This window comes from Mixophyes fleayi, chromosome 7, assembly GCF_038048845.1.
Source record: "Mixophyes fleayi isolate aMixFle1 chromosome 7, aMixFle1.hap1, whole genome shotgun sequence".
NCBI lineage: Eukaryota > Metazoa > Chordata > Amphibia > Anura > Limnodynastidae > Mixophyes > Mixophyes fleayi.
The window spans coordinates 143499804-143525791 of NC_134408.1; the positions used below are offsets into that span (position 1 = coordinate 143499804).

At 40.1% G+C, this 25988-nt stretch overlaps 1 protein-coding gene across 1 annotated transcript in view; it reads left to right on the forward strand.

The window, feature by feature from the left end:
* The first annotated feature begins 9006 nt into the window (after window positions 1-9006).
* The window catches only part of TMEM163 (transmembrane protein 163), a 94350-nt gene continuing 77368 nt past the window's right edge, over window positions 9007-25988 (forward strand). Inside the window, exons 1-2 of the mRNA XM_075180960.1 lie at window positions 9007-9621; window positions 15919-16038. Of these exons, the coding sequence (XP_075037061.1) occupies window positions 9432-9621; window positions 15919-16038 (310 nt within the window). The 5' untranslated portion in view covers window positions 9007-9431. The remainder of the gene's footprint in view (window positions 9622-15918; window positions 16039-25988) is intronic.

Consider the following 25988-nt stretch of genomic DNA (forward strand, 5'->3'; position numbering starts at 1 on the left):
TACTTCGCGGGCGGGTGTGCACAAACTGCTAAATTAAAGCTGTCTGAGGGTGGATAACAGAAGATCATCATAGATTTTTTTTTTTCTTGATGGTGGAGTGCAGAGCCGGATTTACACCTCATGGGGCCCTAAGCAAGATATCGGTTTAGGCCCCCCACCCCACTCACACACACACAGTGGCCCCTCACACACACATAATACACACACATAATATATGCACGCAGTGGCCCCTCACACACACACATAATATACGTACACATGAAAAAACAGACAGTATTTAACTTATGTGCAAAATAGAAAACTAATTTTCACCCCTTTCAGTTTAACATGGTTTTGTCCAGGAGACTTCAGTAAGAGATTTCTTGCCTAAGTTTCTTAATGAATTAGGCCCCTGTTGTCATGTGAAATGAACAATTATCAATTTGTAATGCACTAATTGTCAATATGACCCGGGTGTAATGTGACCGTTTACTTTATTTCCCACTTGTTATTCTTTGAGACAACGTACCAGCAATGCAAGCACATACATGTCTATTCATACCACTGGTCTTACCACAATAATACTATTTATTTATTTATTGCTTTTATTATTTTCCAGGTCATGTTATTCAACCTCTCCAGTAAATAAGTTGGATACGCGGGTGCAGTTAGTGATACCCAGCACTATGAAAGGACTGGATACAATGAACAGAGATGAACAGGGTCACTGCATCCAGATGTTACCCAGGGAATTTAAATCCTGCAGCTTGTCGTCTTCGTTAAAACACAATGTTAATAGATAGCGCTGTATGTCTTGGGGATTATGGGCAGGCTTAAGCCCTAACCTAGTTGCCGCTGTATAGATTTAAGCCACAATGCTGATGTCTTTTATGAAAACGTCACATTGTCCCTTTTTATTCACGAGCAAAATATTTATTTTATTTCATCGATCTACGCTGTTCCCTCTCTCTCCCTTGATGTTCGCAACTCGGGATTTTCTTGTGTTGCTTAGTTAGTCCTGACCTTGAGGGCTAAAGACGTTGCTCTGATAATAGCTAAATACAATGCTATAATAATGGCTAATAGCTAAATACATTAATAGATAATATAATAATAATAATAATAATAATAATACAATAATAGATATTAGCTAAATACAATGTTCTCGATAATCCTGCTGTTTATAAGGTCACTAGGTACTAATGGGGCAATTCCCACAAACCACAACCAGATGTATCCTAAACTGCAGAGAGTCATGGTATTAAAACGCAGGCTCGGGTTGGCACTAGGGCAACCGTGGCACTATCCAGAAGTGCTGTTGTGCCCAGGGGCTGGCTGGGTTTGGGGGCACTTGCCCCCCCCGGGCTGGTCCCATAGGGGGCTATCTTGGGCTGGGTCACTGGACAAACTGCATTTTTTTTTCCGTTAGTATGTTCCTAATAGGTTGCTGAGACGGGCTAAAAATTGCCAACCAGCCCCTGGTTGTGCCTGAAGGTTTGTGGGATAGCCTTGGCTCCCAAACTTTGGATAAAATGGGCCCCTCAGTCCTGCTTTTAAAGTCCTCAGACTGACGCAGCCGAACACTCGCTCTCCGTACCAGCTTTTTAAAATCTATTCTCAAATACTATTTTGTAGTTGTAAATAATATATTAGTACTCTACCGTAGTAATATACTTTAGTACCAGACTCATATGCATTTATTAGTTCATCATCATCACCATTTATTTCTATAGCGCCACTGATTCCGCAGCGCTGTATAGAGAACTCATTCACATCAGTCCCTGCCCCATTGGAGCTTACAATCTAAATTCCCTAACACACACACACACACACACACACACACAGACTAGGGTCAATTTTGATAGCAGCCAATTAACCTACCAGTATGTTTTTGGAGTGTGGGAGGAAACCGGAGCACCTGGAGGAAACCCACTCAAACACGGGGAGAACATACAAACTCCTCACAGATAAGGCCATGGTCGGGAATTGAACTCATGACCCCAGTGCTGTGAGGCAGAAGTGCTAACCACTGAGCCACAGTGCTGCCCTGTTCTAGTCAACTAATACTCAGGACTATTAGTCTGGGGTGACACATTGATAAGGGATATAATTATTAGGAGGAAAAATAGGATAATATCTAAAACATTTGGTGTGTCCTGTGTGCTGGGGATTAGTATAGCATTCACCCATGTGTGCTAGAGGAAGTTTGGTTAATGACAGACCCCTATTTTGTTTATTTATGTACCCCTTATAACTGGGTAAGTGCCACAAAACTGGGTGAAAGCAGATGTGGTACTAGTGTTTAAAAAGAGAACATTGGAACCAGGATATTATAGACCTGTAAATCTGCACTTTACCACACTGTCCCTCACTTACTCACTTTTCATTGTTAAGGGTCAATTACGGGAAGGGGTGGTAATTTAGAAAATAATTTTATAACACAATGTCAGTATGGTTTCATGAAGTACCTGTTCTGCCTAGCACATATAATTAGGTTATATATGAGGAGGTAAGTTTCAAATTGCAATCAATGTGATATTGGATTTTGCCAAATCTTTCATTATTCTTCAACATGACCTTATAGATGGACTATGATATAAGGTATCCTTATTTACTGAAGACACCAAGCTACGTAGAATTACTGACATGACATCATAGTAAATTTGCTACATAAAAATTTAGACAAAATGGGACATGAAATTGCAGATGACATTTGATATAAAAAAATGTAGGGTTATTATTATTATTATTATTAATTTTTATTTACAAGGCGCCACAAGGTGTCCGTAGCGCCGTACAGGAACAAACAAATTACAATACAATGGGAGACAGCACAGTACAGTAAACAGTAAGCACAGTAACTCAGTAAGCTCAATGCACAGCTAGAGAGGGCGGGGAAGGGGGAGGGAGGATCCGCAAACGACGGGGCCCAAGAAGGAGGGTGCGAAAGACAGGGAGACCCCCAGGGGGGAGGAGGGAGCGAGAGTGGACGTGGGGTGGAGGACCCTCGAGGAGGAGGGCTAAGTAGCTGGAGAGCAGAGTTAGAAGTGGTGGAAACAGGAGGAGAGATGGCCCTGCTCAGAGGAGCGTACAATCTAAGGGGAGGGGTGGACAGACAGAGAGACGCAGGGGAGAGAGGGAGAGTAGGGGGACGGAGGCAGAAGATAAGGTAGGAAGTTAAGTGGGAGACAAATAGGCTTTAAGAAAAAGGTGGGTTTTTAGGGCCCGTTTAGGGTTATGCATTTAGGCTGGGCAATGACTATGGTACTTACACATTAAATTGAAAACAATCGGGGAAAACTGAGCTGCAAAAGGACAGAAAGGTGAGCGAGTAGCACACAGTGCCAGGCAGTGGCTGCAAAAGGCCAAGCAAATTCTTAAAGATTACCAGCCAGTGTTTGCGCTGATTCCAGCATGTGACAACGTCATCCGCTATCCCTAGTCTTAGGTTTGTATGTTTTGGAAAAAAGGCATCTTAGAGGTGACCTAATTAATATGTACAAATATCCAAGATCATTACAAAGATTTATCAAAATAACTTGTAATCAAGGATAAGACTGTGGACAAGAGGCCATCAGTTGTGAATGAAAGAAAGATGGTTCCATTGTCAGCATAGGGAAGGGTTCTTTTCAGTAAGGGCAATTAAGCTGTGAAATTCCTTGTCACATGGTGTGGTCATAGCAAATTCTCAAACAGAATTTAAAAATAAATTGGATGCCTTTCAGACAAGAAATGGTGTCTGCTGCTATAATTAGTAGAGGAAATAATGGGGGTCAATGATCCAAGGTAATTATGAGATCCAACTGGTGGATTTGTTTTGCCTTCCTCTGGATCAACACATGGGAGGGCTACAAAATTTTATCCCGGGTGGCAAGACTCGACTCGGCAGCCTATTTTAAAGGGAAAGAAATGTAGGTGAACCTGTGACCCAGCCGAAGGTAGCCCACCATGGGACCGAACAAGGGGCAGATGCCCCCACTGCCCCCCAGCCCAGCCAGGATCAACACAATTTTAATTTATAAAAGGTTAACTACGATGTCTGTGTCTTTTTACCCCAACGTGACGTGATCATGCCCAATTTATAGAAGCGCATATTCACTTTTTATTTATTAAATGTGATGTGAATTATGAGAATGAATCTCCTGCTGATTCCTGAGATGCAGACCACAAAATTTGGTTTGCACAGGCTTTGCTATCTGGAAGTGGGGGACAAGTAACACCATTCAGTAGACATGGCCCATAGTACACAGTGTTAGTGAGAAGAAAACCCAGAGTTCCGTCCAGTAACCTTCATTCAGCAAAGTGCATGAAAGAAGTGGAAGAGAGTTAGTGAAAGGTTGAACATGTCTGGAGATTCCATTAACCAACTGCACTAAGTGGAAGCTAATATTGGTGTTGGCAATGTGCGCACAGTACAGTAAATATCAAGATGGTTTAAAAGGGTCACTTCCTTGTGTGTTTATTTGCTTCCTCCTCATTACATCATTTTCAACCTTCTATTGTTTCAGAAACATCTCTGGTGATTTCAACCTTCTTGTTTTATTTACAGGGCACTTGTTAGCTGCATACACTGATAGTAGCCATTTTGTTGGAGTAAACGATGGAGAATTACTAATGACATAACTCATAACTACCAACTTTAGTCTTATTGAAATCTGGACAACAGGGACGTTGGCCAAACCCAAAACACCCTCCCTTGAAAACACCACTTGTGTCTTACACCAATGGCAGGTGGGTGAGGCAGCCGCTCAGCGCGGTACCGCCCAACTTCCTGGGAGTTGGGAGAAACGCGCAGAGTGTTGGGGCAGCAGGGAAGGTACCATCAAATCGGGCTGACCCGTCTAAAGATTTGTCCCTGGAAATTTCTGTGCCTGGAGATGTCACTTAATTTTCAATAGTGACCAACTTATCTACAATAAAATTCTGTACTTTGTATTGACATTGTTATGATATGGGCAGCACGGTGGCTCAGTGGTTAGCACTTCTGCCTCACAACACTGGGGTCATGAGTTCAATTCCCATCCATGGCCTTATCTGTGTGGAGTTTGTACGTTCTCCCCGTGTTTGCGTGGGTTTCCTCCGGGTGCTCTGGGTTCCTCCCACACTCCAAAAACATAGAAGTAGGTTACTTGGCTGCTATCAAAAATTGACCCTAGTCTGTGTCTGTGTGTGTGTGTGTTAGGGAATTTAGACTGTAAGCTCCATTGGGGCAGGGACTGATGTGAATGAGTTCTCTGTACAGCGCTGCGGAATTAGTGGCGCTATATAAATAAATAGTGATGATTATATCTAGTCTTATTCGTTGGGTTTTGTTATGTATTATTTAGTGAAGTGGAGCATTTACGATATACAAAGTAACAATATAAGACATTCTGCAAGCGCGCACAGTCTATATACACACTGCACAACATGACCCTGGATTTGTTTTCAGAATATTGTCAGCTTTGTCACTGAGATGTGTTTTATACAAGAAATGTAAAACTATTAAAACTATAATCATTAATAAAAATATATGTAAAAAATAAATAAATATATTTTATTTTAAATATATAAAACTTGAATTTCTTAATGCGTACTTTACATAAAATAAATTTGTATAGTTTATCTTACTTGCAAACACATGTTGTAGCATGTATGTGTGTAGTTATCACTATCAGTCGGCACTTACATTTGCCCTGCAGCTTGTGCAAGTGAAACAACTAAAAAACGCGCAACTAAGAGTTGCCATGAACTGAAATTGGCCACATGTGTGTGCGTCTTACCTCTGCGTTTTACCTCAGCGCACGGCCTTACTGTACATTGCTCACGTGCGTCCGCCCCTTCCCACGTTACGCCCTTGAAGTTGTGGGCAGTCGAATGCGTCATTTGCATTCGACCATGAATTGCAAACAACTACGTTCACTGGCGTAAGTCTCATTCTGGCTCTTGCGCCAGAGCGGTTTTACATACGTCATGCAAATGGACTTACGTCCGAAAGATGAGTCAGGCCCTGTATATCTAATATGTACACCTACAGCCAGCTGATGTGGGGACTGAGTTTAGGCAGAGGACTGCATACGATCGCCCTCTGCCAAATGAAAAACTGCAGTAAAAGGAATGTTATATACACTGACTCTGCTAGAGCGTGTTTTAACCACAGTTAGATATAGCATGATTCTGCCCCCTCCCCCCAATAACCCCCAAAACAATTAAGAACCAATTGCAAAACTTCAAGATCCATCTTAAACTGCACTGGTTCCAGATCATTCAATTTATATTGATTTTATTGCCAGACAGAGACATGTGCAAAATGTACATTTATCTCTCACCTGCACATGACAGAAGTGGATAGAGAATAATTGGATTTAGTTGTATAAGCTAGTATAGATCCTATCTGTCATATACTACTATTAGTGCATTACATTATCTGTGTATGAGAGACCCACACAGCGTGGATCATTACATTACTTTATAATACGCCCCCTGCAGGCAGCATCATTGTGTGCGGGAAGCTGTAGATGTTCAGTATATTTTTTAAAGTGCAAATGCTCCTAATTGTCTGCAGGGCACTTACAATGGTGAATTGTCAATTATTTACCTGCACGAGCAGACGCTTTGTGCAACAGTTTGTGTAACCGTGCTCTGTAAGAAGGAAAAGTGGAGGTGTTGCCCATAGCAACCAATCAGATTCTAGCTAACATTTATCTAGTACGTATTAGAAAATGACAGATAGAATCTGATTAGCTGCTATGGGCAACACCTCCACTTTTCCTGTTTAGTGGTTTTAGTAAGTCTACCCCCAAAATCTAATTTGGGGAAAGAATCAGGTGTATTACTACAGAGAGCTTCCGAATCCAGCCAACATCTTCCACAGTAAGGGGCAAAGTTTGATGCACCTCTAGGGGTAAATTTATCAAAGGTTTGATTCTAGCTTTCATTTTGTAGAATGTACTATTTAAATGATAACTAGGGGCCTGATTCATTAAGGATCTTAACTTGAGAAACTTCTTATTTCAGTCTCCTGGACAAAACCATGTTACAATGCAAGGGGTGCAAATTAGTTTTCTGTTTCGCACATAAGTTAAATACTGACTGTTTTTTTCATGTAGCACACAAATATCAACTTTAAATTTCAGTGTACAAATAAGCTATCAAGTATTTGTGTGCTACATGAAAAAACAGTCAGTATTTAATTTATGTGCAAAACAGAATACTAATTTGCACCCCTTGCATTATAACATAGTTTTGTCCAGGAGACTGAAATAAGAAGTTTCTGAAGTTAAGATCCTTAATGAATCAGGCCCTAGAATCTAATTGGTTGCTATAGGCAACATCTCCACTTTTTCAGACCCGCAGTTTAGTAAATATACCCCTTAGACACACTAAACCATCTGCTTACCCATGATGTGCAAAAGTAGCAATCATGCTAAAATAGCCACATAACGAACCTGATTCACGTGCAAACACATCCTGCACACAACTTGCATTAAAACAAAGAACATGGAACTTTAGTGTAGTTCTGACCGTATTCAAATCCAAATGGATCTCTAGATACGTTTCCATTTGAATCTGGGTGTCAGTTCGATCTGCCTAAACGTTACTTGCCGTATGTGCGATACAAGCTCACATAATAACATATTCAAAAAATGTATATTATAAAATAAATGAACCACTCTAAACCGGTGGTAATCGAGTGATTGGTGCTGTAAACACTGACACTCTTTAATCCTCCACAATTATTCCTATACTTAACAGAGCGACGAAGGAAAAATAACTACTTACTAGTAAAAAGACAGAGAGTAAATCCGAAGACAAGTAGATTGGACTGTTGTAAATGACATCACTTACAGCTGCGACTTGCAAAGTTCCGAATTTAAAGCGGCAACGCACGGAACCAGGTAAGTATTAGCTTTCAATTACCGGGTGGGTGTAGGGTCTTAACCCTAAGTCCTAACCCCTACCCCTAACCTTACCCCTAATATGTACTTAGTTGCACACACATGTTTTGTGCTAGCTAGCGGCACACATACGTTTGCATGTCCAACCAAAGATTATGCCGGGTCAGTCATTACTATCAGCCTGCACTGTAGCTGGTGCAAATCATACAACTGAAACCAGTACATTTAAAAGAAATCCAGGACGGATCTGTGTAAGAATACTGTGTTCTGCCTATGTCCATCCCTTCCCTTCCCTGTTCAGCCCATCAAGACGCCGGCAGTCGTAGGTCATTTGCGATCGGACATGAATTGCTTCCAATAAGGACATAAGGTCCGTTATTGAGCACGCAAGATACAGCGCACAAGTCCACTTATGTCCAAACATGAATCAGATCCAACATCTGAGATGGAGGAAACAAGCAGCTGTTTCATATTCTTCTTCTGTCCACTGAAACACCACAAAGCATTGACCAAACGCGGTTTGAATTTCATTTGTTACTAAATTACTGTTGGATCCTAAACAGTGATAGATGTCACTGAACAACTGAACTGAACAGTCTGATATATGTAGCACCCTGAATCTCAATATCTCATTTACAGAGCACATCTTCAACATTTCATAGTGATACCTTCCACAATCTATTTTCCAATCCTTCTCTCTAGATCTGCAGATCCCACTTAAAAGCCTAATACAGCCTCAAGTCTGATTTAGTTTAACCCTTTATTTTTTGGACACCTGCAATGGGCAAGAGATCTGTTTCTGTAGCAAAAGTCCTTACAGGAAATCTGTTTACTTGGAGCAAAACAGTGTTTGTGACATCCATGGACGACCACTAATTCTGCTCTAAAAATAGAGGGGGAAAAAAAAAAATAACCATCAGCTGAAACGCAGGTAACTGATTTGTTCTGAGATTAAAAAGCCATGTGTGTAATATTAATATGCTCTGGTGCATATCCTTATGTAGGATACAGTCTGCAAAAACTTCACTAATGAAGACAGAGAGGGGGGGTACTCTCAGTAATTATGGCGCACCAGCTGTCTAGGGTGACTGAGGGCATTCTCCTTGGATAAACAAACACTGTTCTTATTTACCTGTATATAATGATGCTATAGCTTGTATATAAGAGGGTCCCAGCTCTATATCAGACATAGTCCATACATGGGGAATGGGGAGCAGGTAAACAGCATACAACTCTGGGAGAGTGGGATGCTGTGCAGTGATGGGGGTACCCCTGGATGCCAGCTGTGCCCCCTGTGTGTGGTACCCCCAGCAGCACACACATCTCTGTGCATTTGATGGAGTCACTGCCTCCCCCTGCACTGCTGAGTGATGCAGGCTGTGTTCAGTGGAGGCTGGAGCAGTATTTAATTAGACCCTGTGTGTTACTGTCCTCTCCCAGGCTGGCTGCAGCTCTCTCTGGATGTCATGAGACTGCACTGAAAGGCTGTGGGATTGTAGGAGCGATCAGACAGCAGCACAAGCAGCCTCACCCTCTCTGCCAGCAGCACCTCGGTGCCACATTCCTCATCTCACCATGGACCCCTTCGACACGGAGCTCTGCTACCCCCCGGACCCCAGCATTGTCCAGCCCTCCTGTAACGGACAGACAGCCCCGGGACGCCCGGAGCAGGCACCCAGCAAGAGTCTGGAGGTTCCCATCCAAATGGACCAGCAGATGAAGATGAGTGAAAGTGGCCAGTTCACGGATTTTGTGGAAAATAGAGGTGGGTGAGTCCCGGCAACTTCTTTACAGTAGATTGGTGCTCGGGGACCCCGAGAAGCGCAGACAGAAGTTTGGGGGGTTTAGGTCTGCACTGAATGCAAGAAAGTAAAAGAGGGTCCAGCTAGATCAGTGTAGTCTGTGATGCACTATAGGAAACTAACAATTCCTGTAAGACACTAATTGTGTCCTGTGGTCACTACATAGTGTCAGATCTCCAGTATATGGCATCTGATCAGATACATAGTGTTAGATCTCTAATATGTGATCTGTGACCAGATACATAGTGTCAGATCTCCAGTATATGGCATCTGATCAGATACATAGTGTCAGATCTCTAATATGTGATCTGTGATCAGATACATAGTGTTAGATCTATAATATGTGATCTGTGACCAGATACATAGTGTCAGATCTCCAGTATATGGCATCTGATCAGATACATAGTGTCAGATCTCTAATATGTGACCTGTGATCAGATACATATTGTCAGATCTCCAGTATATGGCATCTGATCAGATACATAGTGTCAGATCTCTAATATGTGACCTGTGATCAGATACATATTGTCAGATCTCCAGTATATGGCATCTGATCAGATACATAGTGTCAGATCTCTAATATGTGATCTGTGATCAGATACATAGGGCTAGATTTACTAAGCGGCGGGTTTGAAAAAGTGGGGATGTTGCCTATAGCAACCAATCAGATTCTAGCTTTCATTTATTTAGTACCTTCTACAAAATGATAGCTAGAATCTGATTGGTTGCTATAGGCAACATCCCCACTTTTTCAAACCCGCAGCTTAGTAAATCTAGCCCATAGTGTCAGATCTCTTATATGTGACCTGTGATCAGATATATAGTGTTAAATCTCTAGTATGTGATCTGTGATCAGATACATAGTGTCAGATCTCCAGTATAGGCCATGTGATCAGATACATAGTGTCAGATCTCTAATATGTGAACTGTGATCAGATACATAGTGTCAGATCTCCAGTATATGGCATGTGATAAGATACATAGAATTAGGGGGTAAATGTATTAACATGCGGGTTCTTCAACACCCGCGAGTTCAGCGTCTTCGGCGATTAAATTTAAAGCGGCGCTGCATTGTAAAGGGAAGCCTTTACAATGCAGCGCCGCTTTAAATTTAATCGCCGAAGACGCTGAACTCGCGGGTGTTGAAGAACCCGCATGTTAATACATTTACCCCTAGAGATCTCCAATAAGTCACCTGTGACCACTATATAGTATCAGCTTTTTCATAGGTGATCTGTGCTCAGTACATTGTGTGATGCAACATGAGATATTATTCTTTCCTATAAGACATATGATCACTATAGCTCAGGAATAGTGTTTTATCTAATATGTAAATTGTGATCAGATACTTTGGGCTAGATTTACTAAGCTGCGGGTTTGAAAAAGTGGGGATGTTGCCCATAGCAACCAATCAGATTCTAGCTGTCATTTTGTAAAAGGTACTAAATAAATGAAAGCTAGAATCTGATTGGTTGCTATAGGCAACATCCCCACTTTTTCAAACCCGCAGCTTAGTAAATCTAGCCCATAGTGTCAGATCTCCTATATGTGACCTGTAATCACTACATAGTATCAGATCTCTAATATATGGCATGTGATCACTACATAGTGTCAGATCTACAGGACGTAACCTGTGATCACAACAATACCTTCTCACCTCTTTGTCTGTCTTACCCAGTCTGTTTATTAGTTTACTATGTTTGTCCCTCATTTTGTAAAGCGCTACGGAATATGTTGGCGCTATATAAATAAATGATGATGATGATGATGATGATGAATTACTGATCCCATTAACATCCTTTCTGGTATCACATGCTGCAGGACAATAAGTCACTCAGCAAAGTGCAGGTGTAAAAAAGGAGCCACATGGCCCATTAAATGGCCAGTAAACCTAAAACACAAGTAGCCTTTCCTTAAGAACTAACATCAGTCACAGATAAATATGTAAAAGTTTACACACCTTAACAGAAGTTGAAATATTTAACATTGTATTAATATGTGCTGTGTAGTTGAGTGCAAGCTATTGCTCTCTGTTATCAGCTGTGTCAGACTGAGGAAGACGCTGGCTTTAGTGGTGTTACCTGACAGGAAGTGAACTTCGTGTAGGAAAATATCTTGCCACACAATCACTTTATCTCAAATATGTTTCCTTCTGAAGCTCTACACATATATATATATATATATATATATATATATATATATATATATATATATACATACCATATTGATTGAACTTGTTCTGCAGTCTTATGGAAACTGCATCCTGGATTCCTAGAACCTAATGAATGCACTTTAATGTCGATTATCCCAAAAATACGTAAGTTAATGGAGCTGTATGTACACACTGCCTGACCAGCATTCACTGTGCTTTGCGTTACTTCTCAGTCTGATATAATGTACTTCTATGTTAGCGCTAATACAGTACATCATACACTATGCTGCAGGGAGGCTCTGAGAACACGTCTAACATTCTGCTTAAAGCAATGACAAAGTGCAAGTTTTTATCTATCCTTTACCAAAAAATTGTGTCTCAATGTCTGTGTGACGGAGACCTGAGGACTCACACTAGTGTATGATCTATTTATAGACTGTCATATTAGTGGGTTATCCCAGTACAATCCATATAAGATGTATGTGTCATTTTAAAAATAAGTATAAATGAAAGTTTAGCGTCTTTGAAGTGGTGCAGGTTCCTTATTCCCAGTTTAGACAAATACATGAGATTGACAACATTCCAGGATAGATGCAGATTACACAAGTCACACATCAGTGTGTTTAACATTGCGTGAGTCAGTGACGACCCAACTCAGAAGTGCCCATTGCCATACAGCTAGCTGCTGTCTATCTGTGACCTGTTATCTGCATTTATGTGTGACCTGTACCTCAGTGTGTGTATGTGTGTGTGTGTAAGTGTGTCTGTGTGTGTGTGTGTAAGTGTGTATGTGTGTGTGTATATGTGTGTGTGTGTAAGTGTGTATGTAAACGTGTTTGTGTGTGTCTGTGTGTATACGTGTGTATGTGTGTGTGTCTGTGTGTGTGTATATGTGCGTGTATATGTGTGTGTATACGTGTGTGTATACGTGTATGTGTGTGTGTTGGGGGTAGGTGCTTTCAGCTATTCAGATGTTTCAAGGGCAGAATGAATAATTTAAGACAGAGTAAGATGTGGAAGCATAAAATCAAAGCGGAGCCATGGCCGGGTCACATGACCAGTTAACCAGAGAGGTAACAAACTGCATTAGTACTGAGAGCAGTGTCAGGTTATTAATAGATATTCATATATTGATCACTGTGAGCTGGACTGAGATGGGTAGTTAGATAGATAGATAGATAGATAGATAGATAGATATGAGATAGATAGATAGATAGATAGATAGATAGATATGAGATAGATAGATAGATAGATAGATAGATAGATAGATATGAGATAGATAGATAGATAGATAGATAGATAGATAGATATGAGATAGATCATACTTGCCAACTCTCCCGGAATATCCGGGAGACTCCCGCATTTTGCGAGAGTCTCCCGGACTCCGGGGAGAGTTTGGCAATCTCCCTGAGAATTTTGTTCAAACGCCGCGATTCCCGTTTGGCTAAAATGCCGTGATTTACGGAGCTCCGCCCCCTACACGCCCACCTCCCTCCCGCAGCTCCCGGAAGCCATATGAAAAAAGTTGGCAAGTATGAGATAGATAGATAGATAGATAGATATGAGATAAATAGATACCGTAGATAGATAGATAGATAGATAGATAGATAGATAGATAGATAGATAGATAGATAGATAGATATGAGATAGATTTGAGATAGACAGACAGACAGACAGACAGAGAGATAGATAGATAGATATGAGATAGGTAGATAGATAGATAGATAGATATGAGATAGATAGATTGATAGATAGATATGAGATAGATAGATAGATAGATAGATATGAGATAGATTTGAGATAGATAGATAGATAGATAGATAGATAGATAGATAGATAGATAGATAGATAAATAGATAGATAGATATGAGATATATTTGAGATAGACAGATAGATAGATAGATAGATAGATAGATAGATAGATATGAGATAGGTAGATAGATATGAGATAGATTTGAGATAGATAGATAGATAGATAGATAGATAGATAGATAGATAGATAGATAGATAGATAGATAGATAGATATGAGATATATTTGAGATAGACAGATAGATAGATAGATAGATAGATAGATAGATAGATAGATATGAGATAGGTAGATAGATATGAGATAGATAGATAGATAGATAGATAGATAGATAGATAGATAGATAGATAGATAGGAGATGGATTAGATAGATAGATAGATAGATAGATAGATAGATAGATATGAGATAGATTTGAGATAGATAGGTAGATAGATAGATAGATAGATATGAGCTAGATGGATAGATAGATAGATAGATTTGAGATAGATAGATAGATAGATAGATAGATAGATAGATAGATAGATAGATAGATAGATATGAGATTTTTACTGTATACTGTATTGAGATTACTGTGATTCGGACTTGACCCTTTCACCGCTGATGCAGGAGCCTTCTGCTGCTCTCTGATTTTTTGTATTTGTTAGTGAGATGAAGGGTTAATATCGTCACAAGCCCTTTCACTAAATATAGTTATTGATTGTCAGCGGATGATTCAAGCCCCCTGTACCATAGGGATTTATCAAGCGGTTTACAAGGGATTAAAAAGGGAGAACAAAGGCAACTGATGACCATATGGCTGAGACTCTGGCTCGAATAACAGCCGGATAATATAATAGATGGGACCGGAACCTGTACAGTCCCTATAGGAACCAGCCGAGCCCGGTAGGGGGGATGTGTTTAATATGCCTACACTATATATATATATAGGATACAGTTATAGAGAGCGACAGACATAGATACAGATGGGATGCGGAGGAGGCGGAAATCTGGGTCTATTTTAGGATTTATACTCTGCTCTATAAATGTGCCTGATGGGGGAATATGCTGTTTCTCTCTCTACAATAAATATATCTTTGCCCAGAAATAATTGTATTTGCTGTAGATTTCTTTCTATAACTATTTCCAAATCACTTGAAACAAACCCGGTGTCCATCATTTTGCTACATAGCAACAATGCAATGTATCAAGGCAGGCTTAGACGGTGTGGTGCGGCTACGGCTACTCTAGAACTACAAGTTCCAGCATGCCCTACCAGTATGTGATTTAAACTCTATGGTGAGAGTGAAAAGGAATTACTAGGATATAAGAAGTGCTGGATTTGAGAGCAAAAATGAGCCCTATTGCAGACGCGATGAGCATTGTGGGTCCCAGAATTATTATAATATATAATGTTTATATAAATAAGCTCAATTGCCTTTAAAAACTAAATTTTTTGCCAGCAATGGGACTTTTTACCCTTTCATATATATATCTTATAGGTCTCACAAAGAAACAGCCACCACCCAGCCAGAATACTAAACACAGCCAGTGTCGTGAGCACAGCCTAAGTGGGTGTGGTTTCCTATTGGTCCATGAAGGCCACACCCCCACGTAGATTATATCTGATGACATTACTGCTCTCCAGGTCACTACACTGATAATGATATCCATGTATTGCATACTTGCCAACTCTTCCTCGTTGGCTTCAGGGAGATCCCGGGGGAGGTGGGTGTGCGTGGACAGGGCTTGATGAATCGCTAAGCTTACACGATATTTGCATCATTAAGCCCCACCCCCACCACTTATCTATTGCAGGGGCGAGAACCGGGAGGTTGCCCTGCTCTCCCAGAAATACGGGAGTCTCCCGGACATTCCGGGAGAGTAGGCAACTATGCGTTAAAGAAAAGCAGCTAATGAATCTCTAGAGACTGAAGTGTCTTTTACATTTCTGTCTCCATTACTGAAGTCATGTTGTCTTACCTGTCAGTCTTTGATTAAATCTTGGTCTCCATGAAAATGGCCACCTCCATAGGCATCAATACATGGACATAGGACACAATTTCTGAACTTTGTCATCATGCAACAGATGGCGAAGCCAACCACGTCCTGTACTGGCTCAGCATCAGGGAGAATGCCAGACTCTTCAGGGAGTGAGGGAGATCACCCCTATTTCAGGGAGTCTCCCTGACATTCAGGGAGAGTTAGCAAGTATGATGTATTGTAGCGTTATACGCTATATAGATAGTAGGTGATGAATTAGAATGAACTAAGAAATGCTGAGAATGACGTGTGCCCGTGTTTTTCTTTTCCCTTTTTTTAGGATTATTAGAAAGCAGCACTAAACTAAAGCCTCACGAAGCTCAGAACTACAGGAAAAAAGCATTATGGGTATCCTGGGTTTCCATCGTGGTCACACTGGTATTGGCGGTAGCGGCTTTCAGTGAGTATACCAGACCTTCACCTATAGACATTACAGACATATGTTAGATTACATAGTTGCCAAAAATGTTTAAAAAATTCCAGGGGGACCGGCTGTTGAGTCTGTGGATCAATGCAGGTTACATGCAATACTGTCTCAGCGGACCACAGAGAACTACAAGGCCCATCATGTCATGTTCACAGAAGTAGATTATTTGGCACAGTAGTTACCACCATGTCTGATTCTGGTGCTGTCGCTTTGAGGCCGCATGCGGCATTTACAGATTGATTACGATATTGAAACACGTGGGGTTAGCATTGGATATGTTCAGAAAACAGGCCACTCCCCCTTGTGTCACATGACTATATCTGAATGCATTGATCTGTTTACCGATGTTCATTCATTGATGAGCCGCTCTGATCAACAATAAAAACCCAACGTAATTCGATTTTTGCATCCATTTGTATAGTAACGAAAATATCTCAATGTTTTATTTTATTGATGTTATATGAGCTTGGGGACGATGGTGACATTAGAATAGCTACTAAATAAATAGCCCCGTGATATGTAAAATAAGACACTCATTTAATTTTTCAGGGAAAATAATTGTACAATTATTCTTTTGCGCTATATAATGACATGTACTCAACGAACCAATCTTTCCTCCTGTTATGTACAAATAATTACTGGTTAGGAGAGAAGACAATAAGTGTTTAATAACAATAGTGAAGTATTCTCTGCATTGGAGAATAGACGTGTGAGCAATCTGCAGCACACGACCAGAGGGCAATTGTGTCAACTCCCAAGAGGGATTATTGGAATTTTCCCAAGTACTCTCTGCAAAACTTAGCATACATTACAGGAAGCAAAGCAATCTATACGGAGAGAATGGTCCAGCCACTACGGTGTACAGAAATACATTACCATATTGAATTGAATCAGGATAGATGCATAGAGGAACAGATGGTATGGTGAGCTGGGTTTAGTTGACGTACTGAAGTGTGAATAGAGGGTTTTCTCTCTTATCTGACGGCTTTAGAACAGGCGCCATTAAAATATGCAAATATAAGTTATCTTTTTATGTGTGTTTTTGAAATACTAGAAGAAAGGGGAAAGTTAATGGACAGTTGTGGTTATTCGCTAGTTTTAACTTGTTCTTGTTGGATAAAAGGGAAGAATTTTAATTTATCTATGTAAGTGGCTAAATAGAATTTGACAGGGTTCCTTTATTGCATAAGTTCCAACATTTAATTATACCGCCGTGGTTGCCTAAAAGTTGTGAAAATATTTATCATATGACTTTGCACTGAATTTGTTAATTTGGCTCTCAAGCATAGTTGCCGTCCATCAGTAAATTTTTAAAGATATATTGTTAAACTTCCCAGACATTACAGTATTGTATATTGAACTACCAAGCTAGTGCGTCTGAGACACTGTGGGCTTATACAATATTTTCTTTCCTTTCCTCCTATAATTGTAGAACTTTGTTTCAATTTTGGAAACTTTTTGCTTTGAGTGAAAGATTCAAAACTGTTCAGCAGAAATATTTATTATTACTATTATCGTTTATTTATAAGGCACCACAAAGGGTCACAGCGCCGGTCATAGAGGATATATAAAACAATACAAGGCAGCGCACTACAAACTAAGCAGTATAGTAGAATACACAGTAAAAGAATAAGTGAACCAGCAGGAAGTTCAGAACTCAGCGTGAATAGTCTCTTACAATGACTTGAGGAAAGAGGCAGGAGAAGTGGGGGACAAATTCACACAATCGGAGTCTGTACCCAGGAGTGTAGGCACAGGGAGCAGTAGCAGAGCCGCTGGTTGGAGATAGGAGGGAAGACACAGGCGATCTGGCATGAGTAATGAGAGGAAGAGCTTACAATCTAGAGGGGAGACAGTGGCGCACGCAGGGGGGGGTTTCTGAGTCTCTAGAAACCCCCCCTGCGCTAACTAAGTGGCCACTGTCCTATACAGCAGCCGTCAAAGAAGCATCCGCCACCGCCGCAGACGCTTCTTAGACAGCGCTGGCAAAACGGAGCTGCTGCGCATGCGCAGCAGCTCTCTCTGGGTTTTTTTTTTGTTGGTTTTTTTTTGGGTCGGCGGGGAGAAACCCCGCCCCCGACAATCCTCCATGCGCCCCTGGGAGATGTAGGTGAACAGGGTGACACCCAAGGAACAGAACAATGAGGAGGGGTAGAGAGCCTGACTGGGAAAGGGAGTGAGTTCCAGAGGAGGGGAGCAGCACGGGAGAAGTCTTGGAGATGGGAGTGTGAGGGGGTAATGAAGGAGGTTGACAGGCAGGGGATCGTTAGGAGAATGGAGAAAGCAGGAGGGAGTGTGGAGAGAGATGAGAGAGATAATGCTGGAGCTGTAGTAGGAGGTGGTGGGGGGTGGATGAGGAATTTATAGGTGAAAGTAAGGAGTTTGACCAGGACACGATAGCGGAAAGGAAGACAGTGCAATGACTGACAGAGGAGGAATTTGGTCTTAAGAGTTTCGTGTTCGTATCATCCCTCAACCAATCACTGCGCAGAATGAACCCACGCTGTTGTCCCAACACTATTTCTAGACTATAACTTCGGCAAAATGCAGAATTTACAAATGCTGAGCTGAATGTTAATATTGTAGCGGAACTGAACGATTGTATCATTAACACTTAGCACCTCTGTTCCAACGCAAATTCGCCCCATCTCTGTGTTTTGTTATAACATCATTTTGTGTTGTTAAAAATACTGCCCGTCAGGAACACGGGGAGAACATACAAAGTCCACGCAGATAGTGTGTGGTGGGAATCAAACCAGTGGTCCCAGCACTCTGAGGCTGCACTGCTAACTACTGTGCAACCTGCACGTTTTGTAGCTACAAAGTAACTACAATACTTTCAATGCTGTGCAAGGCATTAAACATATGAAAGTTAACATTTGGCCAGATATGTTTTGCCTCAGACAATGTCGAATAAAATCTTATTAAAATGGTAACTTGTACAAATGAATGTGACCCATAACTATCACTAGACTGACTTTCTTTAGTGAAACGTTCCAGAACAGAAGAAGAAAAGAAATGAGTTTCTATTGGGGCAATCTGTGATTCTCCTGTTATATTAAAATGTATCAACATTATTATTATCCTTTTAAAAAGTAAACATTACTCTCTATTGTAGAGTCATCCTTTTAGTGAAATATTTAAAAAAAATGCAAAATAACAATGTCTAACTGCTATTATGCTTAATTTATTTGTTTATTATACTTATTATCATATTAGTTTTATCTCCTCTCTTTATTCACTTGAATGTTTGTGCTATAATTCAGCACTTCCAATTATTCCTGAATTATTTATCTTAGGTTACTAAGCAACTACTTATCAAAATTCTAATATACAATATCTTAAATCAGCTAGATCCAATTAAATCCTCTAATTTCAATTCAGATTTGGGTCGATACCGATTGTATGTATTATTTGGAGTTAGCCAACTGTGTTTAAATCTTAAATAATGGCACCTGATTGAGTGTTGTTATTTCCAAGTGCCTAGATAATCTCATAGTCATTGCATTGTAGGAGAGAATCTATCAGAGATTGTGTTATTCATATTATTCGTCACTCATTTATACATTGTAGGTGACACCAGACCGTTGTCATGCCTCTATAACTATAGGTTATTGACCAGGTCTTATTATTAGCTAGACACTGCTGTGAATTTTAATTATTAAGAGGAGTAAGCCTAGCGAATCCCGACGCGCGTTTCGCTAACTCGCTTTCTCTTTTGCCTAGATAAGTTTAATGAACAAATACATTAAACATTACAGAGAGGGTTAGCAGTTAAATCCTGCTAATTTATTCCGCTTTATTTTGAACTTGATTCACTTTATTGTTTTTTAAAAAAAATATGTTTTGCTGAAAGGATGACACTACAAGAGAATGAAGTAAAATTTACTTTTTAAACAGATACTAATGAAGTTGATACATTTTACTATAACAAGAAATTCACAGAGTGCCTTAATAGAAGCTCATTTTCTTTCTTTATTCTATTTTGGAATGCTTCAATATTCATAATGCCTGAGAAGTATAGAAATGTTTATACTTTACTTTGGCATTTTATAATATTTAATAGTATTTCAGGTCAGTGATGACTTGGTGTGGAGGATTCTTTTTGTATTCATTTTCTTTGGTGTAGAGATACTTTGTGTTGTTTGCGACTACAGGGCGCTATTACATGAGAACTATTGGTACACTAGGGCTAGTTTAGTAACATTGTATTTAGGTACAAAATTTGCACTAAGCTTTAGGAACCAATCAGATGCTGGCTTTCATTGTGTAATGTGCACAAGAGAGTTAAAAGCTAATTGATGATTGGTTGTTTGAGGTTCACTGAAAATGTTGTATCCAAATGCAATGATAGAAAATGAGTTCTAGGGCCTGATTCATGTTTGTATGTATGGCCCATTTGCGTAGCTGATGTTGCATGAAACAGCTCTGCGCATGTCCAGAAACGGATATTACGCCAATCAATGCCCCAGTGTCTTCCTTTTTAAAACCATGGTACTTTATGGAACTGCCTGTACTTGTGTTTGGATTATTACAGATTATTAGAGATGCTCAGGCTCGGTTCCCCGAGAACCGAACACACACGAACATAGCGGCTCGGTACTTTCGCACGCCCTTGGAATTGAAAACGAGGCAAAATGTAATTGTTACATCGTCGGATCTTGCGAGCTTTGAATTCTATAAGTACCGCCCTCCACGGCGATCCAGCACCATTTCACAGAGGGACACAGAAGGGGTAGCACAGTTGGCAGTCTCTAGTGCAGTTGGGCATCGCATAGGTAGAAAAGAAAGAGGAGGGGTAGCAGTGTTCTTCAAAGTCTCCAGTGACATTCAGGAGAGCTCCATTGCTCCATTGCTAATTGTCATTGCTGAAATAGAAATAATAGGTCTGGCAGGCTTGGTCTTCTAAATCTGCAGTCTTTGTTTGAAAGTGTATGAAAATAATATTGTGACCTGTGAGGTGGTCAAAATTGACTGCAAATGACTTGAAATTAGTGTTATTGAGGTTAATATAATGTAAGGGAAAAAAAGAAAAAATATGTGATTTTAGCAAAAAAATTGGGATTTTAGAAAAAAAATCGGAATCCAAAACCAAATCCAAAACACACAAGGGCGGTTTTGCCAAAACAAAAACACGAAGTTAATCCAGATCCAAAAACCAAAACCAAAACCAGTACACGGGGGTCAGTGAACATCTCTACAGATTATAAGACAGCCATGGAACACAGACCAACCATGTCTGGCTGTCGTAAAATTACAATACATAATAATATACATATTGATAGTTAATCTCTGTGGACTTCTATTTTTAATAAAAAAGGTTAAAAAAAAAAACAATTAAAAGACATTAAGCATTGAAGAGCAGAGCATTTTTTCTGTGATATTCTTCTGCTATCCTTATCCTTAGATTTTTTTTGATTTCGCCCTTTAATATTCATCCATTAAGATTTTGCCCTTTAATATTCATCCTTCACCTATCATTACCCAATGGCTGCTGTTTAAATGCCTGGCTTGCCCTATTATTCGTTTACCTCTTATGTCACATCCTTAAAAACTTTTCCAGCGCTCACTAGTGGATAAAGAGACACAAAGATCACCATGTTTTTTTTTTTTGAACAATCCTTCTTGCTAACTGACAGGTGACAAGTTTTGTGATAGAAATAATCCCCCATTGTTGTAGCTCAGCCTCTGGTGTAGCCTAAGAGCTGGATACACTTCCAGGGATCGATATTATACTCTGGATGTATCAGTCTGTGAGTGAAGGTTTATTAATCTGCAGTTACTTTACATTCTGACTTTAAATTATTCATATACACAGCATCATTTTTTTTCTACCTTTAAGGGAAATTATACCCATAATTTATGTGAACTAAATATGTCTTCTCTGTCTGTTACATATATGCACCTGCGTTCACATGCATAGGGAGATACAATATCTTATAACAACATTTATCTTGTGCTGATTTTCTACTAGTGTTTAGTGTAGGTAATCCAAACCTCCCAACATTTCCCACATTCTTGAGGTAGAACAAAGAAATAGCTGGGACTGAATTAGTTCTATCTATCCTGTTATACAATCTATAATTATATTGTGCTGGTTTGAGCTGAATAGTGTGATAATTGTGTTATAGTCACAAAAATAAATACCAACCGGGGTACTATGTTTGGATAATTGAATAGAGGAGTTACGTCTGTCACGAATATACCAACTAGAGGCCATATATTAATCAGAGTGGTAGGAGGTCTCCACACTATGGTTGGTGAATGACTGTAACTATCTACCAATCAGAGTGCAGGAAGCTGTCAGACCTCCTCTACATCACTCTGCGAGACACCTTGAGACAAGTGATAAGTAATTCATTTCAGTCGCCATCAGAGATGTGGGGTCTGTATAGAAAATCCACCATGTGTGGGGTTGGGGTGTGGAATTAAAAAGCAATTGGAGATCTGGTAGGGTCATTATATCATTAACAGGAATGAGGGGGATCTCTAGGTGTGCCATCCTTAGATCTGCGGTCCATGTAACAAACCCACCAGAGATTTAGGGTGGTCCTTTTGTAAAGCCAGCAGAAATTTGGGGGTCTGGAATTGTATAGTGGCCCCCAGAACAGATTTGGCATTGAATAGTAGGCACTGGTGTGTATTGTGGTATGACTAGTGGTCATTATAATGCTCTATGTATTGTATAGAGGTCGCTAGAATATTATCTGCATTGTGTATGGTTTATTAAGATGCCCTCTCTTATTTATTGGTCACTAGGAGGCTACCTGCATTGTATAAAGGTCATTAAAATGCTTGTATATCTATAAATCTTGTTAATTTGTAAAATTGTAATCTGTCACTAGAAAATATGTGCATTGTAAATCATCGGTAGAATATTGTAAGTATTGCATAGATGTCACTGGAATGCTCTCTCTGTTTTTCTGTTGTATTATGTGCAACTAAAATGATCTACATAATGTATAGAAGTCACTCTCTGTTGTAAACAGGTCACTAGAATGCTCTCTGTATTGTATAGAGGTCACTAGAATGTCCTTTCTGTTGTATTGGGTGTCACTAGAATGCTCTGCATATTGTATAGAAGTAATTAGAATGCTCTCTCTGTTGCAAACAGTTCGCTAGAATGCTCTCTGTATTGTGTGGAGGCCACAAGAGGAAGGGAGAAGTACATGCATTTTTAACGTCTTATAAACTATATCACATATCCATACCTCCCACTTTTTTCAATTGGGAATTGGGGAAAATGTACAAGCGCCACTGAACACGCACGTACCAGAAGAGGATGCTATCACGCTACACCGGGGGGGGGGTGACCATTTCACATTGGGGAGTGCCATACTCCGCTACGGTTTCCAGCGTTGCGCTGTCCCCCAAGCAATAATTGGCTATAAGTATATATACATTTCACAGTAACATAATATTTCTCTAGAAGGAGAAACAGCTTTTTCCGTTGCCGTTTTTGCTGAGCAAGCTTCCAGAGACAGTCTGGGACACTCCCCGTCTCCTAAGGAGCTTCTAAGATTGATTTTGCTGTGCATCCGATTTATGCTGCAGGTTTAATGTAACAAGAGAACTCAGCTTAGTAAGGAATACAAGACAAAGCAGCTTCACGTGAAGAGCATGTACCAGTGAGAGTTATAACGCTGCTGTCTGTCCGTGCAGCCGTCTGTGAGCCCTTGGAACACATCTTGGCCACAACTGTCGCAATTAAACTGGAGACATAATTATGAAATATCAGAAACAACTAAATACAGTTATCTCAGGAGGCAAACAGAACGAGAGAACTGAGGTTACTTATAAAATAAATAATTATTCTCAGGGGTGGGGAGGGAGCAGTAAAAATAATATAACATATATTATATCTATCACTGTATTTTTTTGATATAAACTGGAAGCTCAGACTGGGTTGGGCCCCCGAACATGTTCAACGGAACAGAACAAGCTTCAGAGCGATATGTAATTAAGCCTCATAGTTTAGCCACTGTAAATAAGTATACAGTTTTTCGATTGGCCAAGCCAGGTCATGTAAATATCTGGATCCTGACTTGTAATGATGGTGAGAAACTGGCAGCCAGTTAGTATTGAACAATAAATTCAATGAATATGCATGTAAACAAAACAAACATTAATCAAATCAACAGAAAATAGACTTACTCAAAAAAAACAGTTAACCCTCAGTTAAGCAATCTTATATGAATCAGCCCCTGATATGTAGAGCATACTGTAAAAGTAAACACTACGGACCTCAGTCATGACCGTCCTTTTGCGTAGCGTATTTTGCGGGAAACTGATATTACACCAGAAAAACCAGTGACATGCAATTCATGGCTGAATGTAAATGACACTTACAACTACCTGTGTCTTCATGGTGGAGGGAAGAGGTTGAGTAACATAGGCCGTGTACAGTACAGGCATTACAATAACGTAATGTGTTCTTAATGTGTGGTTTCATAGAACGCCATTATATTGTATCGTGCAATGCAACGTTCACGTTGATGAAAAGTGAGTGATTGTCAGAAAAAGTATCCCAAGTTCAATTCACTTGTACACATTAAACATTTAAAATCATCCACTTGTACATTGTCTGACACGGGTTGGGTACGCTTGATCGATGTGGAAAAATCCGACATCGACAAGCCCTACAAATAAAATTCGAATTTCTGCAACACTGATTGTAAAATAAACAGACTTACCTTGAAGCCGACGCTGGAGATCTCCCATTGGATCACCATGCTGACAGCAAGTTAACCCGATTGGACAAATGTTCAGGACTGCAGCTTGATTCGCGATGTCTGTCAATAAAAAATTTAATGCGGCAATGTCGGGTTAAGTGTTTAAACACTTAACCTTAGGGGTCACCACATTGCCGCTTTATATTTCTCTTGACAGACGTCGCGCTGACATCAAGCTGCAGTGCTGAACACTTGTCCAATCGGAATAACTTGCTGTCAGCATGGTGATCCAATCGGAGATCTCCAGCGTCGGCTTCAAGATAAGTCTTTATTTTCCAATCGGTTTTTCAGAAGTTCGGTTTTTCTTTGTAGGGCTTGTCGATGTCGGATTAGAAAACGATTACCACCGGTCTAACACTACTAGGGGCTTAAAATATAGGAGGCAAACCCTGTGCGAACATGCTTTGATTATAAAAAATTCTATTTGATTACATTTTCCATACTTCCACTTCCAAATTTCCTTTTCAACCACTCTGTATAAATGTAATACAATGATCGAAAAAGATTTATGAAGGAGTACGTACCTTTGAAATTGGGCTAGACAACGACCTTGACCAATGTTCTAACCTGTAACTGAGCGGTCGGTCATAAAAACATTAATCTAATGGAAAATCTAGCCCCCCCCCCAGAGCTGCTTTGAGAATCTGCTGTTCTGTGCAACCCTGCACAATGAATTTGTTTAACACCGTGAGAGACTACAGTGGGCATGACTCCACCTGAATTGTGAACATCTGTCTTCTCAATTTAGTTCTCAGCATTATAATGATATAATTCCCTTTCATAAAACAACTTATTTTCCCTTTAATGACATATATACATAAAAATAAATGAGCAACATTGATTTTCAAGGGAACATATCCCCCCCTCCCCCCCTCAGACCCAGAGATCAATATTGTCTGTTGCTGATTGGATAAGCACCTCGTACTTGTCTTACTGGCAGCGGGATGAGATCAGCTGACACGACGATTAGGACCATTTAAGGCCTCTTAATCATCATTTAGACTGTCCACTTTCTTCACTGTTCGCACTAAACTCTGCAGTAATTCCAGTGATTTATCTCTCGCTCGTCCATCATTCCGTTATTTATCTACAACAGTTTATAAATAAGAGGGGAGAGGGAGATCAGACAAATTAGAGTATCGGTCTTCACTCTATGGATTAGTCATGAAGTTCTCTGCTGTAAGATAAAGA